This window comes from Chinchilla lanigera, unplaced genomic scaffold, assembly GCF_000276665.1.
Source record: "Chinchilla lanigera isolate Chin_1 unplaced genomic scaffold, ChiLan1.0 scaffold00114, whole genome shotgun sequence".
NCBI classification, from domain to species: domain Eukaryota; kingdom Metazoa; phylum Chordata; class Mammalia; order Rodentia; family Chinchillidae; genus Chinchilla; species Chinchilla lanigera.
Genome location: NW_004955515.1, coordinates 4,974,363 through 4,992,058, shown reverse-complemented (window position 1 = coordinate 4,992,058; position 17,696 = coordinate 4,974,363). Strand labels below are relative to the sequence as shown.

At 53.1% G+C, this 17,696-nt stretch overlaps 1 protein-coding gene across 7 annotated transcripts in view; it reads left to right on the top strand.

Annotated features, from left to right (window-relative positions):
• Positions 1 to 17,696, top strand: part of Fgd3 (FYVE, RhoGEF and PH domain containing 3) — a 57,743-nt gene that overhangs the window by 33,546 nt on the left and 6,501 nt on the right. For 6 of the 7 annotated variants that reach the window (XM_013506894.1, XM_013506892.1, XM_013506898.1 and 3 more), the window contains exons 7-15: positions 2,984 to 3,122; positions 3,905 to 3,963; positions 5,511 to 5,657; positions 6,563 to 6,655; positions 8,397 to 8,476; positions 9,361 to 9,391; positions 9,968 to 10,075; positions 11,207 to 11,305; positions 11,673 to 11,735. In XM_013506894.1, the coding sequence (XP_013362348.1) occupies positions 2,984 to 3,122; positions 3,905 to 3,963; positions 5,511 to 5,657; positions 6,563 to 6,655; positions 8,397 to 8,476; positions 9,361 to 9,391; positions 9,968 to 10,075; positions 11,207 to 11,305; positions 11,673 to 11,735 (819 nt within the window). The remainder of the gene's footprint in view (positions 1 to 2,983; positions 3,123 to 3,904; positions 3,964 to 5,510; positions 5,658 to 6,562; positions 6,656 to 8,396; positions 8,477 to 9,360; positions 9,392 to 9,967; positions 10,076 to 11,206; positions 11,306 to 11,672; positions 11,736 to 17,696) is intronic. The other variant, XM_013506899.1, reaches the window with a different exon arrangement.

Genomic DNA, 17,696 nt, shown 5'->3' with positions numbered 1-17,696 from the left:
CATGGACTAGTTTTCCTATCCACACAGCACAGACCAAATTCTTGCAGTCCCTTAGGGGATGGGACACTTGTGAGACCAAGATGACAGACGGTTATCTGCAATGGCCACCCTGGCACTGTACTATACCAAGCAACATCTGCCTGGGGACACTTGTTACAGATACAGCCTATGGTCACAGGCTGGCTGCCATGTGTCTTGATAGCTGGGCAGACATCAGGTCCTGGGCACAGCAGGCCACCGTGGGAAGGCTCTGTGCCTCAGACTCAGCCCAGCACAGCCATTCTTTGCAGGGGACATTGCCCCAAAGACCTGGGCCCTGTCCGTAGACACTGGTGTTGCTCCGGCGGGAGCTGAGGATGCCCTGCAGCGCTCAGGATGGCCCACAGGAAAAAAGCCTCCACCCTTCATGTGTGTGGAACAAGACTGAAAAACCCCAGCACAGCCCAAATGGGATCAGGTCACGGTCAAGTTTCCCATGGTCTTGGAAGGTTTCCTTTGTTCAACCCAAAGCAAATTTTAAATTATTGAAACTTTTATTTTTAAATAATCTCTAACCTTTACTCAAGAGTTGCCAAACTGGCAAACTGTTAGATAACATTGTATCCTGCTCACATTTCTCTCTAAAGGCGTATATGTGATTATTTTTGAGTTTTTTGGCTTAGCTGCAGATACCGTAGCCCTTTATTGCTAAAAGTGGATGAGGATATTCTCCCATGTGACCACAGCATGGTGATCAAAATCAAGAATTTTGGCACCGATATCATATAGTTCTATTTATTCCACAGCCCACACTCAAATGTCACCAGTTGTCCCAATGACATTTTTTTGCTGGTCCATAACCAACCTAAAACCACCCATTGTGTTCATTATCTCACGTCTTCTTTCATCTAGGACAGGCCTCTGTCCTGGTCTCCCCCAGGAGAGCTTGGGCTCATCTGCTGATCATCCATGATCTGGCACAGGCTGTGTGTTCGAGTGCAGTGAGGTCGTGTTCTCACTGGGCCCTGCCTGGCCATGCACATCTTCCACTTGCCCCCTTTCTAGGAATTCTCACTTCATTAAGGGTGGCACAGGAAGTCAGGTTTTTCTCTCTCTATTCCTAAGCTTCTTGTGGGGAGAACTGTTAAGTCACGTGACTATTCTGTTCCTCATCATCACAAAGTTTGCAAAAAAGGCTGTTACTGGCCCTTCTGTATCCAGAGCAGTTCTGAGCTCACCTAAGCTGAGAGTTATTGGCCCTGGAGCAGATGAAAATGATTGGGATCCTCGAGATGCAGGGGGCGGATGGCAGAAGCTAGCGGGCGGTGGGACAGAAGCAGCGGGTCCTTACTTAGCCAAGATGTTTTGAGTGAGCATTGCCAGGGGAGGAGGAAATAAGGGGGCTCAGGAAACCCCAAGCGGAGCACAGCTGTGATGGGGTAATGGCTTTTGGTATGTGTGCAGTAGGAACAAAATATACGGTGAATGTTGACTTTTAAAAAACCACTTTGTTAAAGTGAAAGATACACTGTCATTAATCCTCCTCAAAGCACCCCCCTTGCTTTGGACACACTTCTATCATAGTTCTTGGTACTTTCTGAAGCCCTTCTGGAAGTCTTCTCTCATGAGTGTCTTTAGTTGAGCTTTCTTGGCCACTTCGATGTCTTCAGTTGATCCCAAACATTTACCTTTTGAGGTCGTTTGACTTAGGAGAAGAGGCAGAAGTCACATGGCATCAGATCCAGTGAATAAGGAGAGTGAGGACACACCGTAGTGTTTTTACCTGTCCCCACTTCCACTGGATGGCGCTCGTCAGCAGCGTCCACTGTATTTTTTATCACACCTCGTAAAGACATGAAAGAGAACTGCTGGGTGTGGTGGTGCACGCCTGTAATCCCAGCACTCGGGAGACTGAGGCAGGAGGATTGTTGCGAGTTTGAGGCCAGCCTGGGCTACAAAGTGAGCTCAAGAACAGCCTGAACTGCATAGCAAGACCCTGTCTCAAAAAGAAAGAAAGAAAGAAAGAAAGAAAGAAAGAAAGAAAGAAAGAAAGAAAGAAAGAAAGAAAGAAAGAAAGAAAGAAAACTTCCAGAACTGTCAAGAAGGGTGGGATAAGTGCACTGGAAAAGGGGGGAGCTTTTTTTTTTTGATACCAGGAATTGAACTCAGGACCTCAAGCTTGCCGGGCAGGCACTGTGCCGCTGAGCTGTACCCTCGACCTGGGGGAACTATTTTGAGGAGGATTAATGGCAATGTGTCTTTCACCATAATACACTTTTAGAATGTAAACACTCACTGTATATTTGGATCACCCCTTGTATGTATCTGGGGCTATGATGCTGGATTAAGGGTATAGGGGAGCAGCGAGTTGCTACTGGAGCTCTGGAAGAGGGAACTGTGAGTCAGAGAGAGGTGGGAGGTGCTGGGAGCTGCCAGCCGGGAGGGGCGGACCCTGGCCACCCGGGTCATGGCACCCTGCCTGTCCGCCCAAATGTCTACGTTTGTTTCTATAATGAGAGGTCTCTCAGGACAACTTCTGGGCATGAGGAGGGGCCCCACCTGATTTCTTGTAGGACACGTGGGGCAAAGCTCAGCAGAGAGGGAGAGGACCTCAGCTCCTGTCCATGGCGAGTGCAGCTGGGGACAGTAACTCTTGCGGGAAGAGGCAGTCTTGTTGCTGCATTATTTTTGCAATGAGAATGTGTATAAAGAGCAAGGTGTAGGGCCGGGGATATAGCTCAGCAGCAAAAGCACCTGCCTGGCAAGTGCAAGGTCCTGAGTTCGATTCTTAGCACCAAAAAAAAGGAACAAGCTGTGGGTCTAGAGTCAGGCACCTGGGTTCTGGTTATGGCGCCATGGTGCAGCTGCTCAAGCCTCAGTTCCCCAGTTGTAAATGGTGAACATGCTGGTTGGGTCTTAAAGAGCAGGCAGGCCTGGGCAACCCCCTGGGGGCTGTTTTGGCCATATGTGTCCTTAGGTGCCCACGCTGCCCTCCCTCTTGCAGAAGCAGGAGGTGTGCGGGAACCTGACGCTGCAGCACCACATGCTAGAGCCCGTCCAGAGGGTCCCCCGCTATGAGCTGCTGCTCAAGGACTACTTGAGGAGGCTCCCCGAGGATTCCCCAGACCGCAAGGATGCTGAGAGTGAGTAGAGGTGGCCACCAGGCTGAGGGGTCCTGAGAGGGGGTGGGGGTGCTGTGAACCCTGGGGTAGGGAAAAGGGAAGCAGGAAAGAGACACAGGCCACAGATGAGAGAGATAAAGGGAGAGACAGATAAAGAAAAACAGCGGAGGAAGGAGAGAGATTCAGAGAAAGATTGAGAAACAAGGGAGACAGAGACAAAGGGAGAGAGAGACAGACACAAAGAGATAGAAAAATAGAGGAGAGATAAGGAGAAAGAATCAGGAACAGAGAGACGGTGAAGGGAGAGAGAGATGCCAGGAGATAGAAACGCAAAGAGATAGAGAGAAGGAGGGGGAGGGAGAGAGATAAACAGAGGCAGAATCAGAGACACAGACAGAGACATTGAGAAAGAACAAAGAGAACCAGGCCCCAAACCAGGCCCACTTCCAGGTCAGGAAGTGACGTAGTGAGTCGGGTAAAGGAAAATCCCCCTTCCTGTCCTGGGACCAGGATGCTGGTTCTGGGGAAAGTGCTGCCCAAATGTCTCTGTCCAGCCATGGGTCCACAAGAAGGAGTCGGTGTAGGACAGTGGGGTCTCCCACATGGCGTTGACCCCAGCAAGTCCCCAGCAAGTGGGGCATATCTGCAGGGCCACAGGCATCACCCTGTCCCTGGGCCAGGTGTGAGGAAGAACCAGGACACTCTGAGAAAGGCCACATGCAGGGACAGCACCTCCCCACCAGGGGCAGCTGCCTGAGCTCCAGAGTCAGCCTGCCCAGCTGATGTGGGTCGTTCCCCTGCAGGGTCCCTGGAGCTCATCTCCACAGCCGCCAACCATTCCAACGCGGCCATTCGGAAAATGGTGAGTGCAGCTGCTGGAGGAGGGGTGTAGAGTGGAGCAGAGAGTACAAGGGTGGGTGAGCTGTGACACCTTCTCCCTGTCCGCCATGGGTCTCATCAGTGAGTACTTCCACACCCCTGTCGCCAGGGTGGTTAGGGGCTCTGTCTCAAGCTGGAGAGGCCGGGTCCTTATCAGATCTATAGTCTTTGGTTAGTTATTTCGCACCCTGTGTCTTGGTTTCCCCACCTTTGAAATAGGGGCCCTCGCAGACCTAGTCTCCTTGGGTTTCATGGGTATTAAAAGAATTACTATATATGGTGTGCTCTGAACAGGAGCAGGCATAATAAGTGTCAGCACTTGTTGTCATCATTCATTCATTCACCGGCAGTACAGAGTCCTTCTCATGTGCTGAGCCTGTGCATGCCCGCCCTGAAGTACGTGCCAGGTGTACCCCCAATCCCCAGCATTCATCAGAAGCTCGCCCAGTTCCCTCAGTACACACCAGGCACACACTTAGCTCCCCCAGTACACATTAGGTACACATCTGGTCCTCCTCCACTGCACACCAGGTGAACACCCAGCTCCCGTGGAACACATCAGGTGCACACCCAGTTCTCTCAGTACATGCCAGGACATTCTCAGCCTCCCTGTACATACCAGATGCATGCTCAGCACCTCCAGTACAAGCCAGGCATGTGGGTGCCAAGTCCCCCCAAAACAGGCTAGATGCACGCCCAAGTCCCCTGTACCTACCAGCTATAGGCACAGCCCCCTGGAACATGCCAGGTGTAAGCCAGCACACTGAGCTGTACATATGCCAGGTACCTGTTCATTCTCCCTCATTTCCACGAAGTCCTCAGCCCTGCCCTGTCAGTCCTGCTAGTGTCCCCCTGTAGCCTGTGCTATGCTGTTTGACACACTTGCATCTACCTACATCTGTGGCACAGACAGCAGGGCTACCCTGAACTACCTGCTTCCGGGTACACAGATTGCAGTTATTTGAGTCGAAGGGCAACAGCTTCTGAGGCACAGCAGGCCCAGGCCAGAGCATGCTGCTATTGTGGAGGTCCCAACAGGCTCAGTCCTACCTTTTGTTGTGCTAGCTCCCAGCTCAGGGCCAGGGCCATGAGCTGCTGTCCCTGTCCCTTCATACTATAGGGTGCTGGTTGGCCATGTGATCAACCAGTCACCCTAACCTGGGGAAGATGACTCTCAGATTAGCAGCACAGTCCAGATCACAGCCCCTCGATTGACCTCTTCATGCCTTAGTTTCTTTGTCTGTAAGTTGGGAATAATAATGGCATCCATCTCATAGAATTCAGTTGGTTAAAGCATATACCATGTACAGAATTGCACTTGACACATAGCAGTGGAAGCTGCTATTATTTATTATTATTCTCTCTGCATGGTGAACTTCTGTGCATCTTGCAATATCTGACTTGAGTGTGTCCCTCCGTTCTGTTGTTATAGGCTCATTTTCCTATTGGGGTTGGGGGTCGCAGTTTCAGGGCAAAGTCCCACTTGCCTTAGTCCCCAGCAACCCCTGTCTGACCCCACATCTCTTGCAGGAGAAAATGCACAAGCTCCTGGAAGTGTATGAGCAACTGGGTGGGGAGGAGGACATTGTCAACCCAGCCAACGAGCTGATCAAGGAGGGCCACATCCAGAAGCTCTCAGCCAAAAACGGCACAACCCAGGACCGCCACCTCTTCTTGGTGAGCCCAGCTGCCAGTCCAGCCCTGGAGCTCCCTTGCCTGCGCCTTCAGGCCCCGGCAGTGCTCCATGGCCCAAAGACAGGATCATCTGTGGACTTCCTCTCCTATTAGGACTGCTGGCACCATCTTTTGTCAGCAGCTCCACCCCATTTGCTGCAGTCATCTCAGGCTTTTAACTGTAGCAGCACATCTTGACTCCAACTATTCCAGAACCAGACCCTGGTTTGGAGGGAGGAGAAAAGACCTAAAGAAATTACAGTGAGAGGTGCTCTAAGCTCTCGGTATAGCTAGAAAAGACACGATTCTTACACTTCCCAAAGTCCCTTGTCCTGACCCTGTGTGGTCAAGTGCTACCCCCAGCCCCTGGCCACCACTGATCTGTTCTCTATTTCTGTAGTTTCACTTTTCCAGGGTGCCACATAAATGCCATGAGATGCATCTGGCTTCACTCAATTGGTCCATTTGTTTGTGAGTTCCATTCCTGCTTGTGCATTCATCAGTAGCTCATTCAAAAGGTTTGCTTCCTAGCCAGGTGTGGTGGCGCATGCCTGTAATCCCAGCATGTGGAGGCTGAGGCAGGAGGATTGTTGCAAATTTGAGACCAGCCTGGGCTACAAAGTGAGCTCAAGGCCAGCCTGAACTGCATAGTGAGACCCTGCCTCAAAAAAAAAGAGAGAAAAAAAAAGATTTGCTTCCTTATTACACAATTAGCCATATGCACGGTGGACAAGTCAGAAAATAAGAACTGGACAAAAATAAAGATATCCTCCACAGTCTCCTCCCTCAGAGAGGTAAACATAGATAAATGATTGTGCATATGTTTTTAAGGACGGTCTTAGAGGAGACCTTATAAGAGTCCCATGGGAGCAGCTCCCTGGCCCCTCACCACGCCACCCCTCTTGCAGTTCAACAGCATGGTCCTCTACTGTGTGCCCAAACTGCGGCTCATGGGACAGAAGTTCAGTGTTCGGGAGAAGATGGATATCTCTGGTCTCCAGGTGGGTGAGCCCTTTTCCCAAACCTTTCACCCACTGAAGGGGCATGAAGCAAGGTTGGGGATGTCAGGCTCTGGCCAACAGTTCTGTCTGTGACTGAGAGGCTGCCGGAACATTATCTTGGCCCTGGTGTGGGCAGAATTCTCCACTCTCTGGTTTAACCCATCTGCCAGGTCCCTAATGGCCTCATGTTGAAGGGTGGCTGGAGCTAGGAGGTTAATAGGGAAGTAAGTGTCCAGCTTTGGGGACCATAGGCAGTAGTGGTGCACAGTAGTAGAGGTTGGGAGTCAAGGCCCTAGTTAGAGACCCAAAGGTGATTTATTTTTCCAAAGGTGATGTTTGTGCATGGGGGCAAATTTGGATTGGGACATGGGGTGCTTAACCTGGCTGGATGCCAGGCTCAGAGCTCCCTCCTCTCCTGTTCTGGCTCAGAGCTAAAGAGGGCCCTTAAGCACCTGTGCATCCTTGCTACCTCCTATCCTGCAAGCCTGTTTTGTGTCTCCCAGCAGTAGGGGCTGGAATTTTATTCCCTGTGGGGAGAGCTTTGAATTCATAGGTGCTCCAAAAACATAGATGAAATCCAAGTATTTAATCACTTGAAAAAGTTAAAGTTTGCATAAATGACGCCTAAAGATACCTTCTGGGGATCCCTTGAAGTTCTCTGAATCTGGGTGAAGAAAAGCAATGACAAGCAATAACTAGAGAAAATAAAACCTTTCCCGTAGTTAGAAGAAACCATTTCTCAGTGTTTATAAGAATTAGTTTGGGGCCGGGGATGTAGCTCAGCGGCGCGGCACCTGCCTGGCAAGAGCAAGGTCCTAGGTTAATTCCTGGCACCCCCCCAAAAAAGAATTAGTTTTAAACCTGGCATGGTGGCACACACCTGTTATCCCAGTACTTGGGAGGCTGAGGTAGGAGGATTGCTGTGAGTTTGAGGCCATCCTGGGCTACAAAGTGAGCTCAAGACCAGCTGAACTGCACAGCGAGACCCTGTCTCAAAAAGACAAAAAAAGAATTAGTCTTGTTTTAATGACTTTGATACATCAGTACAATTCTTAACCTGAGGTTCAGAGAGTCCAGAGGTTCTGGGCACATCCAGAGCATGTATTTCCCTAAAGTCACTGACCAGCTGGCCGGTCAGGAGCTAGGGGTTCTGATAGAAGTCAGCCTGAGACCCCCAAGAACACCCCATCTGCCACTGTAGCCTGTGGGCTGGTGAAGAGGATGGAATCGGAGACTCCAGGGAGAAGTGCGCCTACTTCATTACTTCTCTGGACTTGAGTTTTCCTGTTTGTGTCTTTAAACCGAAGAGGTACCTGCCCACATACGCTCAGATGTTGCAGGGTGGCCGAGGCCCTCCTGGCTCTTCTCATAAGAACTTCTTCCTAGGGGATGCAGCTCCTGCAGAGAGGTGGTGCCTAGCAGTGCTGGTGGGGAAGGTAGGGGTGGGGCTGGCTGGGGCAACTTCTCGAGAAGGCCTGCTGGGCCGTGGGTTTGGTCAGCAGTGTACCAGGCACAGAGGATGAGGCGGTCCCAGCCTACCATCCCCCGTGGACCAGCTCACATTGTGGCCTCCGTCAGCCACCATGACCTTGAGCTTCAGGGTCCTCTCCCTGCAGACTTCAGAGCCTGCTGGGTCATGTCTGACACCTCCCCGGGGACAAACCTGCAAGTCAGAGAACACGAGGCCGGTGTTCAGGAAGAGCTAATGTGCCGGCTTGTGTGTTTGTGTTTTGTTCTTCAGGTGCAGGATATCGTGAAGCCAAACACAGCACATACGTTCATCCTGACGGGAAGAAAGCGGTGCCTGGAGCTTCAGACTCGGTATGGTGCAGGCCGCACGAGTGTTGCTGCTGTGTGAACATCGCAGATGTGTATATTTTGTTTTTTGTTTTTGTTTTTCTTCTGGTACCAGGAGTCAAACTCATGACCTTGCGCTTGCCAGGCAGGTGCTTGGCCGCTGAGCTCAATCCGCAGCCCCAACAGATGTGTGTATATATCATACATATATCACATTGCAAGTGGCTGCTGCTGTACAGCCTGTGTCTGCATCTTGCTTTTTTCATCAGACTTGTCAGGAATCATTCCATAGCCTTGCACCAGTTCTTAGAGCAGTGCAATTCTCCCTCATGATCATGAACCAGTTCCCACAGACAGGCATTTAGGCTCCTCCTGGGTCCTGATATTGCAAGTGGTGCTGCTAGTTGTGTTCTCATACTTCGGTTTTTGTGCACGTGTCGAGGTGCCCACTGGATACATTTGACAGAATTGCTGATCAAGATTGCTGCCTTAAATTTGGCGGCTATGGTCACTGTACCCTGTGAGGCCAGGCTCTGACTGGCAGTGTATGGAAGGTCCGGCCTTCCCCATCAATGACACGAGCACCTGGGAGTTACCTGCTGGGGGCCCACGAGGCACTGATTTACATCGCTGCAGGGAGTCTGCAGAGCAAGCCAGTGTCCACTGGCCAAACTCTCAAACTCTCAGGTGAATTAGGTTAGGTGTCAGCTCAAGACTGAGAGGGAAAAAAAGCAAGCAAACAAAAAAGCCTGGTGATATAGCTCAGCTGCACAGCGCCTGCCCGACAAATGTCCTGAGTTCAATTCCCAGTACCAAAAAAAAAAAAGCAAACAAAGACTGAGAGGAAGCTGGGAGTTTATAGATGACATCCAAGACCAGATTCAAAAATACTGTTTTTGTTTTTATAGGACAGAAGAGGAGAAGAAAGAATGGATTCAGGTAGGTAAATTATCTGAAGTCTTGAAGTAACCAAATCCCCAAGTTATTGAGCCGTATGGCCATTTCACATTGGAGCAAAGAGAAGCGATGGCCCCGTCCCTCCACCAGCCCTGTCTGGCCCCGTGTCCTGCCCTGATGAGAGGCCATGACCAGGGTTGCCTTTATATGCACCTTCGGATGACATAAGCCTTTTGCTGTATTTGCCAGTTTGGTCCCTCCCCACGCATACATCTGTAGAAATGAATGAGCCTTAAGTGGGAGGCTCAGGAAAGAAGACCACAAGTTCAAGGCCAGCCTGAGTAACTTAGTGAGACCTTGTCTAAAAATAAAATTAAAATAATGATGGAGAACTAAATGAACCAGGAGGGGGCATGCTGGAGGTATCCTCTCTCTAAAGCGGTCTTGTCAATCTGGAAGGCTCCAAGGCAGAGCCTGTATAATTAGTTAGAAGAGATATGATGGTCAGGGGCCTGGGCCATGTTTCATGCACTCCTAGACCCCACAGAGCCAGGCATATCCCCCTGCAGGGTTGAGGTCCTCCTGGCTCTGACAATCCTGTGGCTTTGCTGTGTCCAGGTCATTCAGGCCACCATCGAGAAGCACAAGCAGAACAGTGAGACCTTCAGGGCCTTCGGCAGCACCTGGAGCCAGGAGGAGGACCCCAGCCCATCTCCAGAGTCACCTGTGAGTCAGTGCCTGGGTCAGGAGCGGGGATGACTGCCTGCGGGGGTGGGAGCTCCCAGGTGCATTCACACGCACGCACCCACGCACGCTTGCACACGCACACACTCACCCCACTACTGAGAGCCCACTGCAGCCTGCTGGGTCCCGCGGTCTTGCAGGTCTGTGTCTACATGGAGCAGAGAGAAGGGGTGGCCTAGTGCCTCCCCAGCACTACCTGGCCCCATGTCCTGCTCTGATGCGAGGCCATGACTATGGTGCGCTCATGTGCTCTCTCATCGCTTCTGCACCGCCACCCTGAGTCTCACAGAAGCTCAGTGATGCATCCAGGCCATGGCAGGGAAACCGTGGTCACTGAGCCAGGGCACTCCTGTATCTCAAGAGTATTTCAGTAACTGCAGACCTCAGTTGGGCATGGTGGCTCACACCCGTAATCCCAGCACTCAGGGAGGCTGAGGCAGGAGAATTATAAGTTCCAGCCCAGCCTGGGCAATTTGACAATTTAGCAGGACTCTGTGTCAACATAAAAAATAAAAAGGGGGGATATAGTTCCATGTGAAGGCCCTGAGATAATGCCAAAAACAATGCCAAAAAACAAAGCAGAACAAACAAACAAAAACACCACCCACCCTGCAGACGTGCTTTTGAGTTGTATTTTCTCCCCCACTCTGGGAGATACGGGCTTAGACCATGGAGGTGGGGTGGCAGCTCATGCCCCCACCCCTTGGGGAGTTGCCCTTGGGCTCAGGGGGCAGAGTCTATATGGAGGTTTGGGTTGTGCAAGAGGCAGGCTGTGGAGGGCCCGCTGAGTAACCAGACAGGGAAGACAGGGCTGTGGCTCGGGACCAAGCCGGCCGTCCCTCCTGCCTGTGTTTCCACGGAGGCAGGGACAGAGCCTTGAACATGGGGGCCGATCTGTCTCCTGCAAGGAACGCCCTGGCAGGGCTCCTCCTGCAGTGTTTGGGGGGCACTGAGGTTACAACAAGGACACCTGGGGAGCGGTGCTCAGGAAAGGAGGTGCCCTCACCTTCAGCCTTTGTGGGGGCAGCGCATGGGGGACCACTGTTCCCAAGCCAGCACAGCGACCGCAGCCCACACCCAGGCTGCCCCCCACCATGTTCACTTTGTCTATAGATCACTTGGTTGCATCAAATCTGCTCGATATTTTCTGCTTCCTGGGTATATTTTGGAAGACAACTCTGCACCATTCCTGGAAAGGAAGATTCCTATGAGGTGACCTGGGGACAGAGGATGCAAAGTCAGCCGACCCTCCTAACATTAGAAAGTTGATGCTGTGGACTCTCCACAAGGAACCCCTCAGGACAAGGAGAGAATCCAAAGGGACGTCCTCCCTCTGTGACTTGGGTGATTTAGAGTCTCCTGATCTGGGTGGGCTGTGGAGCCACCATCTTTAGGTGTCTGCCACACTGTAGAATGCTAACTGTACCTCATAGATGCCTTCAGCCAGGGAGCAGCCTCCCCACGTCTGGCATTTGTCAGACAGCATGCCTTCCTCCTCTTGCGCCTGCCGCGATGCACAAAGGTGTGGGGTCCGAGGATGGGGAACCACCTCACACTCAGCCTGTCTGTTCCTTTGCAGATAGTAAGCGCAAGCTCCATGGAGCCCTTGGTGGTGACTGATGGCAGTGGAGGTGCCCCAGGGGTGAGTGATACACAACTTGTGCTCAGCAGGGGTCTTCTGGGAGTCCAGGAGAGTCAGACATGGGCCATCTGGAGGGAGTGGCAGGGGTCAGCCTGAACCCTGCTGTTTGCTTAGGGCCCAGGTGTATACAGGTATGTCTGAAGCCATGCGCTTATGGCTCAGATCCCCGAGATGGTCACTGTTGGGGCTCCTGGTGTGGGTGATGGGGGTGCCTACGGTGAGCACACAGCAGTGTGCGTGTGTAAGAATCCTCTGAGTGCTCCGTGAATACTTGTACTCTTGTATGCCATGATAAACCATGCAGCTACGAGATCCCTGGTCCTTGAAAGGATCCCAGTAATGCAAAGAAGGTGCATGCCTTCCCCTCTCACTCCGAGCTGGCATCAGGGAGACTTGGTCTGCCTACCCCTGTCCAGGTACATTCTTGTCCACCTTAGGACAGTGCCACTCCCAGAGGTGCAGCACAGGCCCAAGGACTCATCTGTGACCTTGGGGAGGTTCTGTCCCCCACCAAACCTGGGGACATTAAATGGGAACAGGCACGTATGTGCTTATGGCATAATTGAGCTGCGGTGCTAGCTGTGGGGCCCATGCTGTCCAGCACTGACGGTGACACACAGCCCAGGACCACCCTGGGTGGCCATTCTCTCCGCTCCTCACTGGCTCCCGCTGCTGTTCTGCCTCAGGCAGAGTAAGGGGACCACCTGGCTCGGCTCCAGGCCCACCCGAGACACAGTGCTTCCTCTCCCTGGGGTCTCCAGAGCCCTGGGCATAGCCCCTTCCTGTCACACATGCTTGACTCCTCCATGTGCTTGTCCTTTCTCTTTTCATCTCTGACTCATGTGTTCTGTTTGTCTCTCTCTCTCTGTTGCTCTCTCTCTCTGTCTCTCTCTCTCTCGATGCAGTAGGCCTCACTGCACCTGGGGTAGGTGTGGATGCCCAAGGAGCCTTAGACCAGCCAGTGACTCAGCCTGACTGGAAACGCTGACCACAGCTCTGGTGACCATGACCCTGTAGGGTTATCACTACTACTCGGCTTTCCTCACAGATAACTTGGTTCATAGGGGAGGTGGAGGGCCGTGAGGTGAAGCAGGGGAAAGGGGCTCGCCCTGGGAACAGGGACATCCTGGGCCATGAGGAGCAGGTCCCTAGCTCTTAGACAGGCTGACCCCCTGTCACTGTTCCCCCTCTGGAACAGTGTGGTGCCCTGCAGGGAGGGGTGAGGGCTCTGCCCAGGTGGCTTGGATAACGTTCCTGCCTGAGCTTTACCAGATGCATTGCACAACCTTGGGGAAGCTCGTGAGGCTTTGGAAGGCTGAAGCATTTGGGGAACATGACCAGAAGGAGGGAGAGATAAATACCTACTGGGCGAGAGGTGAGGCCCTTATTCAAGTTGCTGCCTGGCTCTGCAGAGCAGACACCTGCTGAGGGCAAATTTTGTTGAAACTGAAAGACAGAAAGTCTGAAACTCTCCAAGGCGGCCTGTGGGAGGTGTGATGATATCAGAAACATCTCAACTCCCAGAGTGGCTTCCTATTTGTGTGGCTGTGCTGGCTTCTTACACGTGCGCGCGCACACACACACACACACACACACACACTCACACACAGAGCTTCCTTGTGCTCCACCAGGCCCTTAGCCTGTGCACACATTGTCTGCTCTGCCCACCTCTGTGAAGCCCTGTGGCCTGCCCCAGGGGTCCTGAAATATGCTTCTCCCACCAGTCAGCTCCTCAGCAACTTTCCGAATTGCTAAATGTGCGTGTGTGAGGCTGACCAAGCCTAGACTCATGTGACTCTATGAATCCCTTTCTTGGGCATTCAGGAATGTGTGCACAGCAGCATGCACTTGTGCGGTGTGACTGCCCAGACTGTGCTGCCTGAGGAAGGCTCGTCATAGGGTCGAACAAGGACTGTGCGGCTCACATGTGTGTGTGGTGAGCTCCGTAGTCAGCCCCATGTCCCTTGGCAAGGGCCGGCATCCCTGACCACCTTCATGGTGACCCCCAGACTCTCCATGTTCCCCCATTACCCGGCCCTCAGCCCAGCACAGGACTGAGATAGACTCCAGTGCCCCAAGTTGTAGGGAAGCACAAGTGGCGGGACCGCGGGTGGGAAGCCGCAGGTGGGAAGGGCATGTGCTGTTTGGAAGAACAGCTGCACATAGAGCTGCCCAAGGGCCCTCAGCTTGGGGCGTTTGTATGTGAGCTAGAGCCCCAGGGTAGAGGGTAACTGGGGGACCAGTGCCCAGACCAGAGGTGTTCTAGCTGGAAGGAGCCTGAAAGCTATGCTTTAAAATGTTTTAGCCTACGGAAACACACATGCTGAACTGACCCTAGGCTGAGGCCTCCGGAACTTTTGCCCATCCCAGCCTCAGTTTCCCCTGGGCAGGGAGGTCAGGGAAGCTGTCAGTTACCTGACACAGGTGCTCCTCCTCCTGGCTGCCCACCTCCTCGGCTAATGAGGAGATCCCTGGGAGCCCCCAAAGTCAAGGCCTCAGTCTGTGTCCAGAGTCAGCCTGGTCAGGCTGTTGTCATCAGACCCGCAGGGGACACTGGCCCCAGTGGGCCAAGGGGATGCTCCACCTGCTCCGCTCCCCCGGCCTTCTACAGGTTTGCGGCCTTCATCCTACAGGAGTCAGCTGCTCGGTTCACAATTCCAGCTCTAGCTCCTTGTCGCTGTCCCTTCACCTGCACCAAGCCGCAGCAGCCCCTCCTTCAAAAACAGCCCCACAACAACAGTGCTGCTTGCGCTGAAGCTCCCTGCCCTGCAGTGCACACCCCGTGTTTCCTGTGGTATCTCCCCTGAGCAGCGAGGAGCCACACCGAACTTGGTGGGAACCAGGCTGGGTACATCTGTCAGGCTGCACCGAGCGAACAAGGCAGAGTGTATGTCCTCAGTGGACATTTACAAGGTGCTCAAAAGCAAGTTTTAGTTCTGACAGCAAGCAGTGATTTTGCTACAGGATATCAAACTCAACACTTTCTTCCCCCCCTTTTTTCCTTCTCTTCCCTTCCCTTTCCTTTTCCTCCCTCCCTTCCTCGCTCCCCTCCTTTCTCCCTCCTTCCCTCCCTCCCTTCCTGCCTTTTGGCCACACTGGGATTGAACCGAGAGCCTTTACACTGGGATATGTCCTCAGCCCTTTCCCTTTTATGATATTTTTTTAAATTTTGAGACAGATTCTCACTCAGTTTCTACATTGCCCTGGCTGGGCTCAAGACTTGATTCTCCTGCTACCTAGAATGCTGGAATTCAGGCATGTGCCACTGTGCCCAAATACGGTGTGATGGTATAATTCTCTGAATGGGGTGTCTTTAGACATACCATTTCTGCTTCTTTTTTTTTTTTCAATTCCGGGAATCGAACTCACAACCTTGTGCTTGCCAGGCAGGGGCTGTGCTGCTGAGCTAAATCCCCAGCCCCAAACATACCATTTCTGTAAGACCCTCTTTCCTAAGAAAAGTTAAATCCCAACCAAAATGTTTTGCAGGAGATCTTGCAGAATTCAAATTTCCTCATTCTGCAAAAGTCTAGTTGCTCTTAACAGAAGCCCAGAAATCTGAAAGCCACTGCCCCCAAGATCTACTATGGGTGACACACAGGCCCATCAAAGACACCAATGAGGCACCTGCTCTGGCCACTTTTGTGCCAGCAGCTCCCCCACAGTGCTGAAGGCTGCCTTCCTTTGCTCCAGGGCAAAGCTGCCCTGGGAGGAGCAGAGGAGCCAGGCCTGGCCTCTCCTGTGGCCCTGTATTTGTGGCTTGTGCCCACATGTACTCCCTGTTGTGCATCCCTTTGTCAGCTGGTAGAAGTGACATTTCCTCAGGTCTATTGATTGGGGTCCGAGTCTGTGCTACTGAACCGTCCTTCCGGTTTCCTAATGTACAGCTAACTCTGATGAAGAGGAAACTTGGAACGGTGTTGCTGGCCCTCAGTGGAGACCTCCTTCTGAGTCCACCTTAGCCCCTTTGGGGCCCCTGGCAGTGGAGTTGCTGCGTTGGTTATTGCAGAAGCCACCGTTCTCCAACATCCTGGGAAGACGTGGCCTGGCCTTTCTGATGCCGACGGCATCTGCAGAGACTTTGAGCCCCTGTCAGATACCTGACACAGGGCTCCTCCTCCTGGCCCCCGACCCCCTTTGGCTGGTGAGAGAATCCTTGGGAGCCCCTAAAGTCAAGGCCTCAATCAATGTCGAGTTGGCCTGGGTCAGGCTGTTGTCATCAGGCCTGCTGGGCACGATAGCCACGATGGGCCAACTCCTTTGGTCAACCTGCCCGATAACCCCATCCAAGATGGGAGTGCGGTTGGCCAGGAGACCTGTCCCGGGCATCCAGGTGGGCCCCTTGCCCCTTGGCCACCTGGACACCTGCAGGCTACACACCCAGCCAGACCTCTGTTTGGGGGTACTGATGTGGTCATGGGCAGAGCCACAGCAAGAGTGGGCCACAGAGGACTATAGTCCTCAGCTTCATGGGAGCCAGCGCAACTGGGTTCTTGTCCAAGCCCTTGGCCTGGCTCGCTGTCCTGACTGTGGGAGACCTCCAGGACCTGCCCCTTGCACCTGGGCTGGGACTGGCTTTCCACTGGTCCGAGCCTCCAGCCACAGACCCTGAGCTGTCACAGCCCCCACTGCTTCCTGCATTCTCAGCTACCATGTAGTGCTGCCTGGCGGTGCCTGGTGCTGCCATGGCAGTGGGCCCCTCCCAGGGTCTCTGAAAGCCACATGTCAGGGCTGCCAGGCTGCAAACCACCTGCACCCTCAGCTTCCTCACCTGAAAGTCAGGGATGTGGACATCCCGAAGTGGGGGTAGGTGGAGACTGCAGGGCCGTTGCAGGCCCCAGGATGGCTTCCTTCCCCTTTCCTATTATCTGCCTTCTCTCTGTCCCTTCCTTGCCCCAGAATCTCTCTCCTCACCTCAGTACATGTCTGCCCCCCACAGTCCTGAGAGGTGGTCCAAAGGAGAAGCCTGCAGGGGCTGAGAGCTGTTGGGGGGTGAGGCTGGCACCGGGAAAGCACAGGCAGTGGGGAGCCGGGATGATGCCAACTCCCACCTGCCCTCTCGCTTGTTGTCCTGGCCATGGTCCTGAGCGTGGGGTAAACCTCAGTGGAAGGCCACGGTCATTGCATACCTTTGTCCTTGGAGCAGTGGCTCCTGAGATGGAGACCTGGGGCTCAGCGTCAGGACTGTCTCTGTCACCTCAGAGATCCAGCCCTGCCCCTGGGCCCCTCATGCAGGTGGCTGGGCCCTGGCCTCCAGGTGATGGGACCTGCAGGCAGTGACAGTGATGGGGGTCATGTCTCGGATGGCACAGCCGGAGGTGCGGGGATGGATCTGGCACTGAGGAAATGCTGCTGGTTTGCTGAGGCTGCAGTAACAGATTCCCATGCGACTTGAACAACAGGTTCTAGAGGCTAAGCTCGAGGCCAAAGCGTTGTCAGTGATGGTTTCTCCTGAGGCCTTGCTGCTTGGCTGGTAGACGGCTTCTTCTCCCTTCATCCTCTGTATGTGTCTGTGTGCGTCTGTGTCTCCACAACCTTTTCTTAAAAGGACCGCAGTCATACACTACCACAAGGACACTTTACCCGAATATAGCCTTAAAGGGCCCTGTATGCAGATAGTCACATTCCGAAACACTGGTGACTGAGGCTTCAACATAAGAACCGGGGGAGGCCCAGTGAAGCCAATCACAGGCCCCAGTGCTCAGCCTGACACTGAGCGCTTTTTGGCTCCCCACACCCAAGCAGCTCAGCTCTTTCTCCCGAAGCCTCCACCCACCACTCTCAGGGTGTCCACGTCCCTGTCCCTCTTCTTGTCCCTACCCATGCAGGAAAGGAGCCCCTCCCTCCCCAGTCTCTAGAAACTTCCACTGCGTGCTGGCCTCAGTTTCTCTGCGGTCCACCCCTGCCACAGGCGCACTTTTTCAAATGTAGTATTTTTAAAACAAATCCCAGCAGAACTAG